Raw genomic sequence first — 20161 nt, forward strand, 5'->3', positions numbered from 1 at the left:
CAATACACTTGGCTTCATTATCCTGTTTTTTATAAGTGTGGTTCTCCCAGATGCAGGACATGTGCACATTGTGTTCCAACAAAGATTTTTTCTGACAGTACTAACATCAATATGAGATTCAACATTACATCACTTGTAACACCAGTAATGTGGTTTACATGATCACTTCTATGGAATGCAATTTAAATTATGTAGGTTCTACTACTCGCAAACTGAAAGTGAGAATTTCAGGGCATATTACCGACATTGTTTCTTCTACTAGCTCCAGCTGCACAATATCTTTTGCTTCAAAGCACTTCATTACTCATCAGAAGTACTGCTGCTCTCAGGATCACTGGCACTGAGAGGTTAACTGTTTCTCTGCATGGAGGAGATCACAGGAGATCACTGATGACTAGTTTTCCGATACTGCAAATATCGGGTATCGGCCGATATTAGCTGTATCGGAATTCCTATACTGACTTCCGATACTTTTTTCATATCGGATACCGGAATCGGAAGTTCCCATAATGCTATCAGCCCGCTCGCTTTGATTCAACCAATGGGAATCCTCAGAAGTGTGGGCACATCCTGTTAGGCATGGTAACTATTGGCATGGCTGTGATTGGCTGCTGAAATGATGTCATGATGCACTATAAAAGCCACCGCCGCCGCCATTTCTGGTCACTCTGCTGTGAATTCAGTTAGGGACAGGCTGCTATTGAAGACTGTGAGGGACAGCTAGAAATAGCGACTCTCAAAACAATATTGTGCTTTACCCAGGCTACATAAACCACCACTGTAGCTTTCTTTTCCCTAGCAGCAGTGTTCACAGCTGTCTGTAAGGGCTGTGTGAGTGCAGCTCACGCTGTGGAGTGGGTCCTGCAGCCATGTCTGGTTGTAGGCCGCCCAGCGTGCCTCACTGCTGCCTCATACATATTTTTCTTTTTGAGCTGCTTGTTTTTAAAAAATTCTATCTAGTGTGCTTCCATCCATAGCCATATACGTTAGTTGCAAACACTAGTAGTAGACAGCGGAGCCTTTCTGCAGCCTTTCAGTGCTAGTGCCCACTTAGCTGCACTGTTCACGGCTGTCTGAGAGGTCTCTGACTGTGTGTGAGTGCAGCTCATGCTGAGTAGTGTGTCCTGCAGCTACGTCTGGTTGTAGGCCACTCAGCGTGTCACTGCCTCACACATTTTTCTTTTATTGCAGCTCATTTTTTCTCCTATTAGTGTGCATCGATCCGTATCAATATACGGTGGTTGCAAACACTCTAGGAGTACACAGCAGAGCCTTTCTGCAGCCTGTCAGTGCTAGTGCCCACTTAGCTGCACTGTTCACAGCCGTCTGAGAGGTCTCTGACTGTGTGTGAGTGCAGCTCACACTGAGTAGTGTGTCCTGCAGCTGCGTCTGGTTGTAGGCCGCTCAGCGTGCGTCACTGCCTCACACATATTTTTCTTTAATTGCAGCTCATTTTTTCTTCTCCTATTAGTGTGCATCCATCCATATCCATCTACTTTGGTTGGTTGCAGACACTATATAGGAGTAGATAGAGGAGCCTTTTTTTCTGGCTTGTGCCCTTCAGCTGCAGCCAGATTAGTATTACCAAATTTTTTTTGGAGCCTCATCTTTTGCATTGTAGGTTACCTGCCTGCATTGTAATAGCTCCAGAAAGTTGGTGATACTCTGACTTTCAAATCTTTCGTCACATCCTTTTAGTTTTTTTTCCCCCCCAAAAAAACAGTTCACCAAACACTACATTTGAAAGTTGTGTAGGCCACATTAGCTCCCATTAAAGGGTAGTCGACACACACACTGCATAAAATTAGTGTTTCTTAAACCTGTAACCAGCTGTTCAGGAATAAGCACACTAAGGGCAACCTTTGTACTTTTCTGCCTATCTTTCTCAGTCTAGCAAGATGAAGAAGGCAGGGAGTAAGGCACGTGGGCGTGGGCATGGAGTTTCAGCAGGGAGAGGACGTGGGGATTCTGCAGGGAGAGGACGTGGGGATTCTGTGCATGCTGTTGGCACCAGTGAGTCAGCATCCCCCAGTTTTAGCAGGCAACAGTCCTTTATGCGCAGCTTTGTAGGACCTCACCGTACCCCACTGCTGCGGGAGGAACAAATTGAAGCCGTTGTGGGATGGATGGCAGCTAACGCATCGACTTCAATTACTTCCACATACTCTCAGGGCCAGAGCACCGAAGAGCACTCATCTGTCTCTTCACCACCTGCCAAAGTGCCCAGGCAGTCAGAGAGCCCTGGACAGGAGCCATCACAGTCTCTACTTCTGTTCTCAGAATCTGTTGGTTTGGAAAGAGGGGGCCAGCCAAGCAGCATTCCAGAATGTGAAGAAGAGGGAGTATGCAGTGATTCGCAACTTCATTGTCCCTCTCAATCTGAAGAGGTGGGTGGGCCAGTGCCTATGGTCAGCACACCTCAGTACGCATCAGATGATGACGAGACACAGTTGCCACTTTCTGTTGCGTACAGTGCTGGCGAGACAACCCAGGAGAAGCAGGTGTTTGAAGAGGAGAGTGTAGATGATGAGGTCCTTGACCCATCATGGCGTGAGGAACAGGAAGGTGGTGGGAGCAGCTCTGAGGAAGAGATTCCCCGAACTGCCAAAACCGGAGGGAGAGGGAGGGGGCAGACTTGGTTGCCTGTAGCCTCCACTTCGGCACCCGTTAGAAGCATTCCACTTTCAAAAGGCAAAATGGGCGCTCCCAAGCCTTGCAGTGCGTGGTCCTTTTTTGACACAGTTGCAGATGACATTTGCTTTGTCAAATGCAAGCTGTGTCATCAGAAAGTCAAAAGAGGGAAAAATGTCAGCAACCTCAATACCACTAATATGTGGAAACATGTGCGGACCAAGCACGAGGTGGAGTTACACAGACACACTGAAGACGTAGGCCAACGTACAGCACCACCTACCACCTCTTCAGCTCGTGTTGGGGCCTCTTCCTCCAGCTCACACACAGCTGGTTCGGCTTCCTCACAGGATCGCCAAGGAAGAACCTCTGGCACTGTTGTCCGGAGACCCTGTGACATTCCACCCACAGCACCACGTTCCAAGTCATCCTCACACTCCCTGGCCATTCGACAGCCATCAGTAGCACAGGCATGGGAGAAAAGGCGGCCATACTCGGCAAACCATCCCCGAGCACAGGCTCTGAATGCTTGCATTGCTAAACTACTGGCACTTGAAATGCTGTCATTCAGTCTGGTGGAGACAGACACCTTCCGGGACTTCATGGCATTGGCAGTCCCACAATACACTGTGCCCAGCCGCTTTTATTTCAGCAGGTGAGCCGTCCCTGCCCTGCAGAAACATGTGGAGGCAAACATAAAACATGCGCTACTAAACGCCGTCAGTAGCAAGGTCCACCTGACCACCGATGCGTGGACCAGGGACGACACCTTTCCCTCATTTCCCATTGGGTCAATGTTGTGGAGCCGGGTACAGATCTTGAGAGTGGCGCTCTACGTGTTCTGCCAACTCCACGGATTGCAGGAATCCAGTCTGTGCACATTGACTCCTCCTCCTACTAAAGTTCCTCTGAAACAGTGCAGCAGGAGCCTGTTACGACTGATATGAGCACAGCCGTGGCAAAACGTCAACAGACCATACTGAATTTAATTTCTTTGGGGAATCGAAGTCACACAGCGCAGGAGCTCTGGAATGCCATCAAGCAGGAAAGCGACGTTTGGTTTCTGCCAGCGAATCTCCAGCCGCGCTTGGTAGTGTGTGACAGTGGCCGAAATCTGGTGGCAGCTCTTGGCCTTGGCAACCTCACTCACATCCCATGTCTGGCACATGTGCTCAACTTGGTCGTGCAGAGCTTTCTGAGGGACTATCCGGATCTTGATGCACTGCTGCACAAGGTCCGCATAGAGTTCGCTCTCTTGCGGCGTTCCAGCACGGCAAGGTCGCGCCTTGCTGCTCTGCAGTGCCGATTACGCCATCCGGAATATCGCATCATATGTGACCTACCCACCAGGTGGAATTCAACGTTACATATGTTGGAGCGGTTGTGTGAGCAGCAGGCAGCAGTCATGGATTACCAGCTGCATCAGGCGCAAACAAGTCGCACTGTGCGCCGGTCACACTTCAGCACCACTGAGTGGGCCTCTATGAAGGACATCTGCCTCGTTTTGCGTGCCTTCGATGATTCCACGCGGATGGCGAGTGCAGATCATGCACTAGTCAGCATGACTGTCCCCCTTATCTGCCTGCTTCAAAAAACACTGCAAGCACTAAGTGATGGGGTTTTGGAAGAGGTGGAGGATGATGAGTCCCAAATGCCATCTGCTTCTGGACAGTCTGCGCTACGTGCTTCCTCACTAAGGCCTAGGCAGGGGACACTTTGTGAGGAGGATGAGGAGGAGTCAATGGAGGAGGAAGACATCTCTCCAGAGGAGGGAGGTACACAAAGCTCTAGTCAGTATGTACAGCGAGGGTGGGGTGATGCAGAGCAGGCAGAGATCACGCCTCAAGCAGGGGACAGCGGTTCTTTGGCAGTTGGGAGTCTGCAGCACATGGTTGACTTCATGCTGCAGTGCCTGAGAAACGACCGCCGCATCGCCCACATTCTCTACACGGCTGATTATTGGGTGTACACCCTCTTAGATCCTCGCTACCAGGACAACTTGCAAACCCTCATACCAACGTTGAACCGGGAGCGTAAACTGCGGGAGTACCAAGACACACTGGTGCAGTCCATCATGTTTTCCATTCCACCCGACAGCAGTGGTGCTAGTGCTTTACAAAGCACCTCTGTGCGTCGAGCCAGTGGAGAAAACTCGGCACAAAGAGGGAGCAGAGGCAGCGCCTCAGCACAAGGCAAGACCACTATGGCCCAAATGTGGCAAAGTTTTGTGTGTCCGCCACAACTGTCTACACCATCACTGATGGCTCCAGTCAGCAGGAGGCAACATTTCCGTCAGATGGTGACAGACTACATGTCTTACCCTGTGAGTGTACTCCCAGATGGCTCTTCCCCCTTCAAGTTTTGGGTCTCTAAGCTGGATAAATGGCCAGAGCTTAGCCAGTATGCATTGGAGGTGCTGGCTTGCCCTGCTGCCAGTGTATTATCGGAACGTGTCTTTCGTGCCGCAGGTGGTGTACTAACAGACTGTCGCACGCGACTTTCTTCCAATAACGTCGACCGGCTAACTTTTCTGAAAATGAACAAGGCCTGGATCTCCCCAGAATTTGCCAGTCCTCTTCCCGACTAAATAATTGGTTGGCAACAGTATCCAGGTCTCCTGTTGTGTTCATGTTTCTACCACCTGAACTATAATCCCTGGGCTTCAACACAGCCAGTTGTCGCTCAGATGTGTCATCTGCACAGAGAAAAACACTAGCTCCTGTGTTATTGGGGTTCAGACGGCAAAGTCTCCTGCTCCATCCACATTCAAACTACTACTGATTTTTAACTGTGCTCCACTTAGGCCTCTGGCTCCACTGTCTCTAGTATTTCCCCTGGCCTCCAACCCCACCAGTTGCTGCTCTGAAGTGGCGTCTGCACAATCCACACTTGTTCCTGAGTTACTGGGGCTCAGTCACGTCAGTTGATCCCCTGATGTGTGTCCGGCAAGGTCTCCTGGTCTGTCCACATTCCCATTACTAGTAGTGTGAATGAGGACAGAGCAGGAGACCTTGCCGGACACACATCAGGGGATCAACTGACAGGACTGAGCCCAAGTGACACAGGAACAAGTGTGGATTGTGCTGACGCCACTTCAGAGCAGTCACTGATGGGGTTGGAGGCCAGGGGAAATACTAGAGACAGTGGAGCCTGAGGCCTAAGTGGAGCACGGTTACAATCAGTAGTAGTCTACAACCTCTATAAAACGTGCTGCAAGTTGGCCTCACCCTGCTCCATGCCTCATCCTGGGCTCCAACAACGCCAGTTGGTGTTCAGAAGTGCCGTCTTCACAGAGAAAAACACGCTCGCTACTGTGTCAGTGGGGTTCAGTAATGCCAGCTGTTCCCCTGCTGTGTAGACGGCAATGTCTCCTGCTCCATCCACATGCCAACAACATCAGACCTCTGCCTGCTCCATGCCTCAACCTGGACTCCAACAATGCCAGTTGGTGTTCAGAAGTGCCGTCTTCACAGAGACAAACACACTAGCTCCTGTGTTAGTGGGCTTCAGTAATGCCAGCTGTTCCCCTGCTGTGTAGATGGCAAAGTCTCCTGCTCCATCCACATGCCAACAACATCAGACCTCTGCCTGCTCCATGCCTCAACCTGGACTCCAACAACGCTAGTTGGTGTTCAGAAGTGCCGTCTTCACAGAGCAACGCACACTAGCTCCTGTGTTAGTGGGGTTCAGTAATGCCAGCTGTTCCCCTGCTGTGTAGACGGCAATGTCTCCTGCTGCCTCCACATGCCAAAACAATCATGCCTCAGCCTGCTCCATGCTTCATCCTGGGCTTCAACAATGCCAGTTGGTGTTCAGAAGTGCCGTCTTCACATAGACAAACACACACTAGCTCCTGTGTTAGTGGGGTTCAGTAATCCCAGCTGTTCCCCTGCTGTGTAGACGGCAAAGTCTCCTGCTCCATCCACATGCCAACAACATCAGACCTCTGCCTGCTCCATGCCTCAAACCTGGACTCCAACAACGCTAGTTGGTGTTCAGAAGTGCCGTCTTCACAGAGCAAAACACACTAGCTCCTGTGTTAGTGGGGTTCAGTAAGGCCAGCTGTTCCCCTGCTGTGTAGACGGCAATGTCTCCTGCTGCCTCCACATGCCAAAACAATCAGCCTGCTCCATGCTTCATCCTGGGCTCCAACAACGCCAGTTGGTGTTCAGAAGTGCCGTCTTCACAGAGCAAAACACACTAGCTCCTGTGTTAGTGGGGTTCAGTAATGCCAGCTGTTCCCCTGCTGTGTAGACGGCAAAGTCTCCTGCTCCATCCACATGCCAACAACATCGGACCTCTGCCTGCTCCATGCCTCAACCTGGGCTCCAACAATGCTAGTTGGTGTTCAGAAGTGCCGTTTTCAAAGAGCAAAACACACTAGCTCCTGTATTAGTGGGGTTCAGTAATGCCAGCTATTCCCCTGCTGTGTAGACGGCAAAGTCTCCTGCTCCATCCACATGCCAACAACATCAGACCTCAGCCTGCTCCATGCCTCAACCTGGGCTTCAACAACGCTAGTTGGTGTTCAGAAGTGCCGTCTTCGCAGAGACAAACACACTAGCTCCAGTCTTAGTGGGGTTCAGTAATGCCAGCTGTTCCCCTGCTGTGTAGACGTCAAAGTCTCCTGCTCCATCCACATGCCAACAACATCAGACCTCAGCCTGCTCCATGCCTCAACCTGGGCTCCAACAACGCTAGTTGGTGTTCAGAAGAGCCGTCTTCACAGAGACAAACACACAAGCTCCTGTGTTATTGGGGTTCAGTAATGCCAGCTGTTCCCCTGCTGTGTAGACGGCAATGTCTCCTGCTGCCTCCACATGCCAAAACAATCTGGCCTCAGCCTGCTTCATGCTTCATCCTGGGATCCAACAACGCCAGTTGGTGTTCAGAAGTGCTGTCTTCACAAAGCAAAACACACTAGCTCCTGTGTTAGTGGGGTTCAGTAATGCCAGCTGATCCCCTGCTGTGTAGACGGCAAAGTATCCTGCTCCATCCACATGCCAACACCATCAGGCCTCAGCCTGCTCCATGCTTCATCCTGGGCTCCAACAACGCCAGTTGGTGTTCAGAAGTGCAGTCTTCACAGAGCAAAACACACTAGCTCCTGTGTTAGTGGGGTTCAGTAATGCCAGCTGTACCCCTGCTGTGTAGACGGCAAAGTCTCCTGCTCCATCCACATGCAAACTACTACTGATTTTTAACCGTGCTCCACTTAGGCCTCCGGCTCCACTGTCTCTAGTTTATCCCCTGGCCTCCAACCTCGCCAGTTTCTGCTCTGTAGTGGCGTCTGCACAATCCACACTTGTTCCTGAGTTACTGGAGCTCAGTCACGTCAGTTGATCCCCTGATGTGTGTCCGGCAAGGTCTCCTGCTCTGTCCACATTCCCATTAGACCTTGCCAGACACACATCAGGGGATCAACTGACATGACTGAGCCACAGTTACACAGGAACAAGTGTGGATTGGACAGACGCCACTTCAGAGCCGCAACTGGCGGGGTTGTATGCCAGGGGAAATACTAGAGAAGGTGGAGCCGGAGGCCATAGTGGAGCACGGTTACAATCAGTAGTAGTCTACAACCTCTATAAAACCAGCTGCAAGTTGGCCTCTGCCTGCTGTATGCTTCATCCTGGGCTACAACACAGCCAGTTGTAGCCTGGAAGTGCCGTTCGCACAGATTGAAACACTCGCTCCGGTGTCTGTGGGGTTCAGTAACGCCAGCTGTTCCCCTGCTGTGTGGATGGCAAAGTCTCCTGCTGCCTCCAAACTCACACTACATCGCATTTTCTCCTCACTTCAAGTAAGTCTCAGCCTGCTCGGAGCATTGATTCTGGGCTACAACACAGCCAGTTGTAGCCTGGAAGTGCCGTCCGCACAGTTTAAACACTCGCTCCGGTGTCTGTAGGGTTCAGTAACGCCAGCTGTTCCCCAGCTGTGTGGATGGCAAAGTCTCCTGCTGCCTCCAAACTCACACTACATCGTATTTTCTCCTCACTCCAAGTAGGCCTCAGCCTGCTCGGAGCATTGATCCTGTGCTACAACACAGCCAGTTGTAGCCTGGAAGTGCCGTCCGCACAGATTGAAACACTCGCTCCGGTGTCTGTGGGGTTCAGTAATGCCAGCTGTTCCCCTGCTGTGTGGATGGCAAAGTCTCCTGCTGCCTCCAAACTCACACTACTACTGATTTTTAACCGTGCTCCACTTAGTCCTCTTGCTCCACTGTCTCTAGTTTTTCCCCTGGCCTCCAACCCCGCCAGTCGCTGCTCTGAAGTGGCCTCTGCACAATCCACACTTGTTCCTGAGTTACTGTGGCTCAGTCGCGTCAGTTGATCCCCTGATGTGTGTCCGGCAATGTGTCCCGCTCTGTCCCCATTCCCATTACTAGTAGTGGGAATGTGGACAGAGCAGGAGACCTTGCCAGACACACATCAGTGGATCAACTGACGTAAATGAGCCCCAGTCACACAGGAACAAGTGTGGATTGTGCACACGCCACTTCAGAGCAGCGACTGGTGGGGTTGGAGGCCAGGGGAAATACTAGAAACAGTAGAGCCAGAGGCTTAAGTGGAGCCCGGTTAAAATCAGTAGTTGTGTACAACCAATATAAAACTCGCTCCAAGTAGGCCTCAGCCTGCTGCATGATTGACCCCTGGGCTCCAACATCGCCAGTTGCAGCTCAGAAGTGTCTTTGGCACGGGCACTCTCTCCTGCCCAGCCTGGTTCCAGCACGCCTGCTGTTTCCGGGTAGTGTCAACGTCACTTTGCCACCGATACGTTGTCCTGTCGTGTTGCGGTCGGGTTAGCCGAGTCTATGGTGCCTGCAGTTTTGGTGCTTCCTATGTGGGCCTGTGGGTTCTGGTAAAAAAGGCTGGTTCCATAGTGCCTATAGGACAACCACCCCCTGTAGGACTGTGGGTTTCGGTAACTGCGGCAGGCTCACGGCCTTGCAACTTTGTTTTTATCCTGGGTACCTTGTGCTACCCATCCGGGTTCCAGCACCGTCAGCTGGCTCTCGGCAGAGCCTTTGGGCTAGGTTCCTCCTTCTCGGTATCCGAGTTCCAGCAACGTCTGCTGGTCCTTGGTAGTGCTTTTTAGCACAGGTACCTCCTGCTTAGAAACCGTGTTCCAGCACCGTCAGCAGGTCCACGGTTGTCTCATTGGCTCTTGTTCCTTCTGCTGCCCCTCCGGGTTCCAGCACCGTCAGCTGGTCCTCGCTAGTGTCGTTTGCTCTTGCAGCTTCTGCTACCCATCCAGGTTCCAGCACCGTCAGCTGGCTCTCGGCAGTGCCTTTGGCCTAGGTGCCTCCTTCTTGTTATCCGAGTTCCAGCAACGTCTGCTGGTCCTTGTTAGTGCTTTGGAGCACAGGTACCTCCTGCTTAGTAACCGTGTTCCAGCAACGTCAGCTGGTCCACGGTTGTGCCATTGGCTCTTGTTCATTCTGCTGCCCCTCCGGGTTCCAGCACCGTCAGCTGGTCCACGTTTGTGCCATTGGCTCTTGTTCCTTCTGCTGTCCCTCCGGGTTCCAGTACCGTCAGCTGGTTCTCGGCAGTGCCTTTGGCCTAGGTGCCTCCTTCTTGGTATCCGAGTTCCAGCAACGTCTGCTGGTCCTTGGTAGTGCTTTGGAGCACAGGTACCTCCTGCTTAGTAACCGTGTTCCAGCAACGTCAGCTGGTCCACGGTTATGCCATTGGCTCTTGTTCATTCTCCTGCCCCTCCGGGTTCCAGTACCATCAGCTGGTTCTCGGCTGTTCCTCAGCCTTCTTGTACCTTCTGCTACTTTTCCAAGTTCAAGCTTGTGGAAATGGTTTTTGATTCTCACTCTGGATCTACCTGACAATGACCCTGAAGACGACGACTCTGAAGACCACACAGAAGAATACCTAAAAGATGACCCTGAAGAAGATGACCCAGAGGACAAAGAACAGGAAGACAACCACCAAGATGCAGAACAACAAGAGACGGAAGACCAAGAAGCATAAAAACCAAAAGCAGAAGAACATTAAGCATAAGACTAAAAATCAGAGCAAATGATATTATCTAATTTCTAAGCAGAAGAAGACTAAGCAGTGTATGGGGGTGAGTTCGTTCCTCCTCGTGGTGCCCCTGGAAAATGCCTGCTGCTGCAGGCCAAACTGAACGCGGACAAATCCTGTTGTAAATCTGTTGCCACAGGCTGATCGGAAGGTGTAATCTTCAAACTTTTATAGATTACAACTACAGGAATGCCTGACACAAATAAGAATATGATGAAGAAGAAGAATAGGAAGAAGATGAAGAAGTAGAATATGAAGAAGAATAATAGTTGAATAAGAAGAATATGAAGAATGTAAAAAAAAAAAAAAATAGAAAGAAGGTGAAGAAGAAGAAGAAGAAGAAGAAGAAGAAGAAGAAGAAGAAGAAGAAGAAGAAGAAGAAGAAGGTGAAGAAGAAGTTGATGAAAAAGATGCTGCTGAGGATGATGAAGGAGAAAGTGTGAGAGAAGTAAAAAAGAAGGTGAAGAGCATTGAAGTAGTGAAACATACATATCTGACAAAATATAAAAGAGGTTAACATAGTAAATATCTTTGTAACTCCAAACGTCTTAAAAAAAAAATTTAATTCCTGCTATTCCATTTGATTGGGCTAAACCTCTATGGCTTTAATGTCTCCTACACCTCCCACAATACATTCTACATTATTATTAGTTGTGTTTCTTCATGTAGAATTAACCTACAGGGAAAGAAAGGGTTTTTTTTAATTCTGATATTTCTGTTCCATTGACTTCCGGGATTGGAATCGGCGATACCCGATACTTTTTTTTAGATCGGCCGATCCATTCCGATACGATATTTTTCAGTATCGCTCAACACTACTGATGACACGTGAGGCTGTCTGGATTCTTTGTCTGGGAACTTGTTATCCAAGAGGTCTCAATGCCCGCAAAGAAATTATGTTCCACTATTAACATCAATGTTATTGGTGCAACCAGTTTCAAACGTTTTTGAATTGTGTTAGCTTTATTAACTACTAGCTGAAGAGACCGGTGTTGCCAGGGCATAGTAACTAACTATGGTTAGCTATAACAAATTATAATGATTGTATCTATATATATAAAGCTGAGTGTATAGCCCTGCCCACTCCGCATAGCCACATTCCATATAATATCCCACATCATCCCGTCAGCCAGAGCCACCGGACCGGACTACTACCCCAAATATCCCACATCATCCCGTCAGCCAGAGCCACAGGACTGGACTACTACTCCAAATATCACACATCATCCCGTCAGCCAGAGCCACCGGATTACTTCCCCAAATATCCCACATCATCCCATCAGCCAGAGCCACCTGACTACTACCCCTAATATCCCACATCATCCCATCAGAGCCACCGGACCACTACCCCTAATATTCCACATCATCCAATCAGAGCCACCAGACTACTACCCCTAATATCCCACATCATCCTGTCAAAGCAACAGGACTACTACCCCTAATATCCCACATCATTCTGTCAGAGCCACCGGACTACTACCCCTAATATCCCACATCATCCCGTCAGCCAGAGCCACCGGACTGGACTACTACCCCAAATATCCCACATCATCCCGTCAGCCAGAGCCACTGGATTACTACCCCAAATATCCCACATCAGCCAGAGCCACCTTACTACTACCCCTAATATCCCACATCATCCCATCATCGCCACCGGACTACTACCACTAATATCCCACATCATCCCGTCAAAGCCACCAGACTACTACCCCTAATATCCCAAATCATTCTGTTAGAGCCACCGGACTACTACCCCTAATATCCCACATCATCCCTTCAGCCAGATCAGCACCTCCCAGTGAACAGGGAACACCTGATGAAAGATCAGCACCTCTCATAAAAAAATCTTATTTATGAAACACGTTCAATATAGACTTAGATGTGTGTTGAAACTTGGCTATTTTTTAGAATGTTCGATGAATGAAAAAGTTGAAGATAATCTTGTTCAAGGATTTATGGGCACTCACACATGGAGTTTCGAAGTAAGCACATCAGCCTCCTCATGTCTGCGAAATTTAATCATTAATGTATGCTGTTTATATTGAGAAATATAACAGTATAACTCACCAGCACGACTGTCAGAGTAAACGGATCCACACGATTGTCCGGGAGAACAAGACACACTGCTGCCTGTGCATGAAGTCGTCGTGTCAGACGAACACAGCGTGCACGAGAGAGCATAACCTAAATTACAAATAGTACATCAGTCAGCAGATTGCTCTACTACAATGTTATAGCATTTGCCAACACTTTTTGGAACTACTGCAAATTCATTTTTAGTATTTATTATTGTATAACTTTTATTAATATTATTATTATTCAGATAATGAGAAAGTGTTAAATATTTCTGGTGCTTGCTTCTGGACTTTAAGCCAGTGTACATTTACACAGCAGGGTTAAAGCTCCTGCTCTTGCAATCTACTGGGAACACTTCCGGTCACGACTGTCACGGCTGTGAGCAATGGGAGATGGCAGCAGCTGTTTATCACCTCTTCGGTCTTCTCCTTTGGGTACATAGCACTTAATAAGTAACAGATTTATTCCATTAATGTAGCCAAAAAAACAAAATATCTACTTATAGTAGGAATTCACATGACCACAATAACATTGGAGAATTCATTCAACAGGTTATTGGGTGTGAAATATAATGAGTAAAAAATATAAAAAAAAGGAAAAAAGCATTAATTGTTGAAAAATGTAACAATTTGTCTCACATAAAATAAAACCTCAAGCACCCATGTGAAAAGGGTTATAGTAGAAGAAACATAGGTCTGCACTCCGTGTTGCAAGTAGTGGTGATGGTAGAGTAAAGGACGCCCGGCACTCACATGTGGGATAATTGATTTTCTATGTCAATGCACAAATTCAATTAAACGTTTCAGGATTTTTTCAATAGTGCAGTAAGAAGAAAAAGACTTTACTTATGTAGGGTCACATTCAAAGAAATTACACTATATGCTTCAGGTATGAAGATACTAATATACTGGATACAATTTACATATAGTTTTTTATAAGATCAATACAAAAATTTCATAGAACAGGAAAAAATAGGACGAACAAGTAAATACGGTATATTATTTTTATATTTGCAAACAAACAATTTTAAAAAATCCTCAAATATTGGTGTTATTGGTGTCTCGAGTAAATGCATCTATTACTGCAATGTAAATGGATCAGATATACTGTGGATCGATTAACTAATTACATAGGTTAACCCCGTAACGACCAAGCCACTTCATAGGGTATTGACCAGGCCTTGATTTTTAAATCTGACCACTGTCACTTTATGGGCTCATACTCACATGCGAGAAACTTGGCCGAGTCTCGCACGTCAATACCCGGCACTGCCTCAGGTCGAGTTACTCGCATGTGAGTATGAGCCCTATGTTGTTATAACTCTGGAACGCTTCAACGGAACCCACTGATTCTGAGAACGTTTTTTCGTGACATATTGTACTTCATGTTAGTTGTAAAATTTCTTGGATATAACTTGTGTTTATTTATGAAAAATAAATGGAAATATGGCGAAAACTTTTAATAATTTTTAATTTTCAAACTTTTCATTTTTATGCCGTTAAAAATCAGAGAGATATGTCACATAAAATACTTAATAAATAACATTTTCCACATGTCTACTTTACATCAGAACAATTTTGGAACCAATTTTTTTTTTTTGTTAGGAAGTTATAAAAGTTAAAATTTGACCAGCGATTTCTAATTTTTTTCAACAAAATTTTTAGAAAACCATTTTTTTAGGGACCACATCACATTTGAAGTCACTTTCAGGAGTCAATGTGACAGAAAATACCCAAAAGTGGCACCATTCTAAAAACTTCACCCCTCAAGGTGCTCAAAACCACATTCAAAAAGTTTATTAACCATTCAGGTGCTTCACAAGAATAGAAGCAATGTGGAAGGAAAAAATGAACCTTTAACTTTTTTTCACAAAAATTTTACTTCGGACACAATATTTTTAATTTTGTCAATTGTGTGCAATTTCTCCTGAGTACACCGATACCACATGTGTGGAGGAAGACCACTCTTTAGGTGCACGGAAGGGCTCAGATGGGAAGGAGCGCCGTTTGAGGTTTTGAACGAAAATTGGATGGAATCGAGAGCAGACGCCATGTCGCGCTTGGAGAGCCCCAGATTTATTTATTTATTTTACATCAAAATGTGCATTTATTAGTGGATTTTTTAAAATTATTTTTATTATTTTTATTATTTTTAGTTTTTTTTTACATATTTTAAATTTTTTGTTTCCTTTTTTACCTAGTCCCTTTATGGGACTATCACTTTTTTAACATTGATGGCTGTCGTAGACAGCTGTCAGCACTGAACTATCACTGCGTGTTTACATGCAGTGGTAGTTTAAATGCATGATGGACTGGGTCTGTCAATTGACGTTAAGGGGTTAAAAAGGCTTTTTTTATAAATATTATGATTGACGAATACTTTATGAATTATTAATTTTTGTTCTTAAACATTTATTATTATTTTGCGAGTAGTGTTTCATATATCATAAATATAATAGTAATAGGGTGTAAATACGTAATCAATATATTAATATAAAATTGATCTGAATCCACTTGCTCCTATACGCAGATACCCCATATGTGGCAGGGCTCAGAATGGAAGGAGTGACGCTTTGGAATGCAGACTTCGATGGAATTGTCTGCGGGCGTCATGTCGCGTTTGCAGAGCCCCTGATGTGCCTAAACAGGGGAAACTCCCCACATGTGACCTCATTTTAGAAACTACACCCCTTATGGATTTTATCCGGTGGCATAGTGGCATGATTTTGAACCCTCAGTTACTACATATAACATGATAACATTAGGCCGTCATATGGAATATTTTGATTTTTTTTAACAAAAATTTTCTTTTAGCCACAAATTTGTAATTTTCACACTAAGGGTATGTGCACATGCTTCGGATTCCGCTGCGTTTCCGCAGCGGTTTTGGCCGCTGCGGACCCGCAGCAGTTTTAGCTGCGGTGTACAGTACCATTCAAATGAATGGTACAAAAAAAACGCTGTGTAGACGTTGCGGAAAAATCCGCGCGGATTTGCTGCGGTTTTGAAACCGCAGAAAGAATTGACATGTCAATTCTTTCTGCGGAATCCGCAGCGGGTTCCTATCTCCACCATTGTGGAGACGGTGAATCCGCAGGACCAAACCGCAGGCAAAACCGCAGATAATCCGCAGGTCTTTTGACCTGCGGATTATCTGCGGTTTTTGCAAAATCCGTGCGGATTAATCCGCAGCGGATTCCGCAGCGTCTGCACACACCCTAAATAAGGTGAAAACAGACACCATCATTTGTTACGCAATTTCTCCCGAACACGATGGTACCCCATATATGGCCATAAACGTTTGTTTGGGCACATGGCACGGCAAGGAGTCGAAAAAGCTCTATTTGTCTGGAATAGATTGTGAATGCTATGTCGCATTTGGAGAGCCCCTGAAATGCGAAACACAGTTTACCCCATTTTAGAAACTAGACTCCTCAAGTAATTCATCTAGGGATGTACTGAGCATTTATCCTACAGACGATTCAAAAAACTATAACATTTAGATGTGAGAGCAAAAAATTAAACATTTATCCACTAAAATACTGTTTTAACACCAAATTTATAACTGACAATTGGGGCAATGAGAAAAATTGGACCCCACATTTTTTTGTCCAATTTCTCTTGAATGTGGCAGCACCCCAAGTGTGGTTGAACACTACTATTTGAGCACATGGAAAGGATCGGATGGGAAGGAAAGCTACATGGCTTTTAGAATGCAGACTCCGTTTGAATAGATTGTGGACTCCATTAACTGAGCCCTGAGGTGCCAGAAATCCCACCAAGGTGACCTAATATTGGAAACTTTGCTGCCAACTGAATTTATCTAGTGATGTAGTGAGTATTTTGAACCCATAGGAGCCTCAGAATTTTATAACATTGAGATGTGAAAATGACATTTTAGAGGTAAAAATGTATTTTTTGTATTTCTTGCAACTCTGCCAGGCACAAGGGTTCATATGTGAAACTGGACCCCATATTTTATTGTGCAAATTCTCCAGAATACCGTGATTACGCATATGTTGTCAGAAATTACTGTTAGGCAACATGCCAGGGCTGAGAAGTAAAGAGCGCTATTTGGCTTTTGGAGCCCAAATTTTGCTATAATAGTTTGTGGGTGACATTTGCGAAGCCCCACAGGTGCCAGAACAGCAGAAAACCCTTAAAAGTGACCCCATTGTAGATACTGCAACTCTCAATGAATTAATCTATGGCTGCAGTCACTATTTTGTAACATCCATGCTGTGCTTTAATACGGAGAATTGAAAACATGCCAGTTTAGTGCCTATACATTATGCCCCTATAAAGTGTAGATCTCCCCATATATTTTACCGCCCTCATACATTTTCTGCTATCACACAGTAAAATGCTTTTTATAAATTTATATATTTTCATGTATAATTTTTATCACTGGTCTCATACACCGCAGTACTGCAGTGCGTGAGACCAGTCAGTGAGTCACTGTGAGAGCCACTGGATCTCACAGGCCACCGTACCTTGGGGTCATCACATGCCCTTAGGGTTCCATGATAACCATCGGGACCCGCATCTTTCATCGAGGGGGTCCGATGGTTTCTAAAGGGGTCTTGTGACCACCTTGTAACCTTTTAAATACCACTGTCACCATTGACAGCTGTATTTAAGGGACTATTCGGGCCCCGATCGGCTTCAAAACTGGCCGAGGCCGATACTGCAGGGTGTCATCTGTCATGTACAGCTGATACCCGTGGGAGTTGCTGCCACTGGGCATTGCTGAGGAATAAGGCACCTTAACAACCACCGTTAAATGGCGTATAGGTGGTCGTTAAAGGGTCAATAATAAGAAATATAGTTTAAAAAAAAAGAAAAATTTCAAAAAATAACACATATTTGAAATCCCCATATTTGTAATGAACGGCGGCATATACCACCTGTATACTGATGCATTGTACCGCCCCATGTAATGAAAATATTATAGCAATAATATCAAATGGTGAAGAAGACTCTAATGAAAAGTGATCAAAAATTTGTATGTACTGTAAAATAGTACCAAAAATAAAAGCTTCAGTTTGTCGTTTGAAACAAAAGCCATCATACAGCGGATGGAAAATTACAATATGGCCACCCATAAATAAATGATTGTTTTTTCAAGTGTGTAGTAATAGTACAAAACAATAAAATATTCAAAATTTGGTGTCACCTTATTGGTACTGACGCACAGAAAAAGGTCAACACTTTTTGGGCTCTTAAGGTGCTAACACTAGAAATCTGGTGTACCAATGCAATAAGTCACAATATTTTTGCGCAACTCAGAAATTTCAATTTTTAACTCACAGGTTAATAATAATAATAATAATGCAAAAATAATAAAATGGCAATAATAATGCAAAAAAAAGAATAAAAAGAATAATAATACAAAAATAAAAAAAATACAAAAATGAAAAAAAAAAATAAAAACTAAATAAAAATTCAAGTTTTAAGATTTTTGAAAAATCTTACTTGTTGCTGCGAGAGCAAAGAGGAGACTCAGAATTCCAATCAGCGAGCTCATCGTTCTTCATCTGAGGACGGGTCTTATTGTGAGATGGAAGCTTTGGGTGAAGTAAGATATTTATCACATGGGTTTTTTAGGAGTGGAGGTAGGATGGGGCCTCAGTAATTCCAAACAAATAAAAATCTGCTCATTACTACATAAAGTCCCAGGTTGACCTCTGATATTGCAAAGGTTACTTATTTATTGTGGCGCACCCAAGATTACAGAAGCAGATATGTAATGAGTGGCGCCGAACTTTATCCTTGTACTTGTCTGCGTTAGCTTGACTAAAGGGATACTGCAGTCATAAAATGACTGATACAACTTATTGTATTACATGTAATTTTTTATTAGGAATGTTTTATAATTATATCATGATAATTAGTGATGAGCAAGCAGGCTCGCCACTACTCGGTGCTCGCCCGAGTATCACTCTACTCGGTGTACTCAGCGAGCACTGAGTATTTCCAGGATTACTCGGCGGGAGCTCGGGTCTCCACCCAGCATTTTTGAAGGACTTCCAAGACCCAATCATGGTGCAGGGATTGTCTGCCAGGCCATGAAACACCACAGCCATCTTTGATGTGGTCGTGCAGTGACTGGCTGGCCGCACAGCATCATCAGGGGTATAAGAGACAGTGCGCCGCCATGCTCGGCGCATGGTTTCTTTTGTCACTTGAAAAATCGGACAGCTACGGATCCGTCGTTGTCTGATTTTTTTCTAGAATGGAAGCCTATGGGTGCAGGATCCGTCGCTGTCCGACGAATGATGGAATCTGTTGCCGGATTCCGTCATTTGTCGGACAGCGACGGATTCTGCGCCCATAGCGGGGGTCTGTTTGGGGGTCTGTGTGGGTCTGTGCGGGGTCTGTGCAGGGCTGTGCTGGGATCTGTCGGGGTTCTGTGCGGGGGTCTTACGGGGGTGTGCGGGGGTATGCAGGGGTCTGTGTGGGGCTGTGAGTGGTCATGTGGGGCCATGCGGGAGTCTGTGCAGGGTCTTTGGGGCTGAGCTGGGGTCTGTGCGGGTCTGGTGGGGCTGTGCGGGGGTCTGTGTGGGGGCATGCAGGAGTCTGTGCGGGGATGTGCGGGGGTCTTGTGGGGGCGTGCCGGGGTCTGTATGGGTCTGTGCAGAGGTGTTCAGGGGTGTGCGGGACTGTGCGGGGGTTTGTGGGTCTATGCGTGGCTGTGCGGGGGTTTGTGTGGGAGTATGTGGGGCTGTGCGGGGGTATGCAGGGCTGCGTGGGGGTCTGTGCAGGGGTGTGTGGGGGTATACGGTTCTGTGCGGGGCTGTGTGGGGGTATGCGGGGCTGTGCAGGGGTCTGTGCGGGGTCTGCGGGGCTGTGCTGGGGCTGTGCGAGGGTCTTGCGGGGATGTGTGAGGGTCTGTGCGTGGGTGTGTGGGGGTGTGCGGGGGTGTGTGTGGGGGTCTGTGTGGGCATGTGCGGGGGTATGCGGGGCTGTGCGGGGGGGTCTGTGTGAGGGTATGCGGGGCTGTTCGGGGGTCTGTGTGGTGGTGTGCGGGGCTGTGCAGGGCTGTGTGGGGGAGTGTGCGGCGCTGTATGCAGGGCTGTGTGGGGGTCTGTGCTGGTCTGTGCGGGTGCTGTGCTGGGGTCTCTGCGGGGGTATGCAGGTCTGTGCCGGTCTGCCTGGGCTGTACTGGGGTCTTGAGAGGTCTGTACAGGGGTGTGAGGTGATATGCGGGTCTGTGCGGGGGGGTCTGTGTGGGGGTGTGTTGGAGTATGCAGGTCTGTGCAGGGGTCTGTGCTGGGGCCTGTTCGGTGGTATGCAGGTCTGTGCGGGTCTGCCGGGGCTGTGCGAGGGTCTTGCGGGGCTGTGCGAGGTCTGTGCGGGGGTGTGCGGGGGTATGCGGGGCTGTGCAGGTGTCTGTGCGGGCTGGTAATTGGGGGGGGC

General features: G+C 47.1%; 1 protein-coding gene across 1 annotated transcript in view; it reads right to left on the bottom strand.

Moving 5' to 3' along the window:
* The window catches only part of LOC141085286 (phospholipase A2 inhibitor and Ly6/PLAUR domain-containing protein-like), a 39186-nt gene extending 20812 nt beyond the window's left edge, over positions 1 to 18374 (bottom strand). Inside the window, exons 1-2 of the mRNA XM_073570564.1 lie at positions 18218 to 18374; positions 12735 to 12851 (exon numbers count right to left, since the gene is read on the bottom strand). Coding sequence (XP_073426665.1) covers positions 12735 to 12851; positions 18218 to 18269 — 169 coding nt within the window. The 5' untranslated portion in view covers positions 18270 to 18374. The remainder of the gene's footprint in view (positions 1 to 12734; positions 12852 to 18217) is intronic.
* Between the last annotated feature and the right edge of the window lie 1787 nt (positions 18375 to 20161).

This window comes from Dendrobates tinctorius, unplaced genomic scaffold, assembly GCF_039654945.1.
Source record: "Dendrobates tinctorius isolate UK_male_01 unplaced genomic scaffold, ASM3965494v1 ptg000028l, whole genome shotgun sequence".
NCBI classification, from domain to species: domain Eukaryota; kingdom Metazoa; phylum Chordata; class Amphibia; order Anura; family Dendrobatidae; genus Dendrobates; species Dendrobates tinctorius.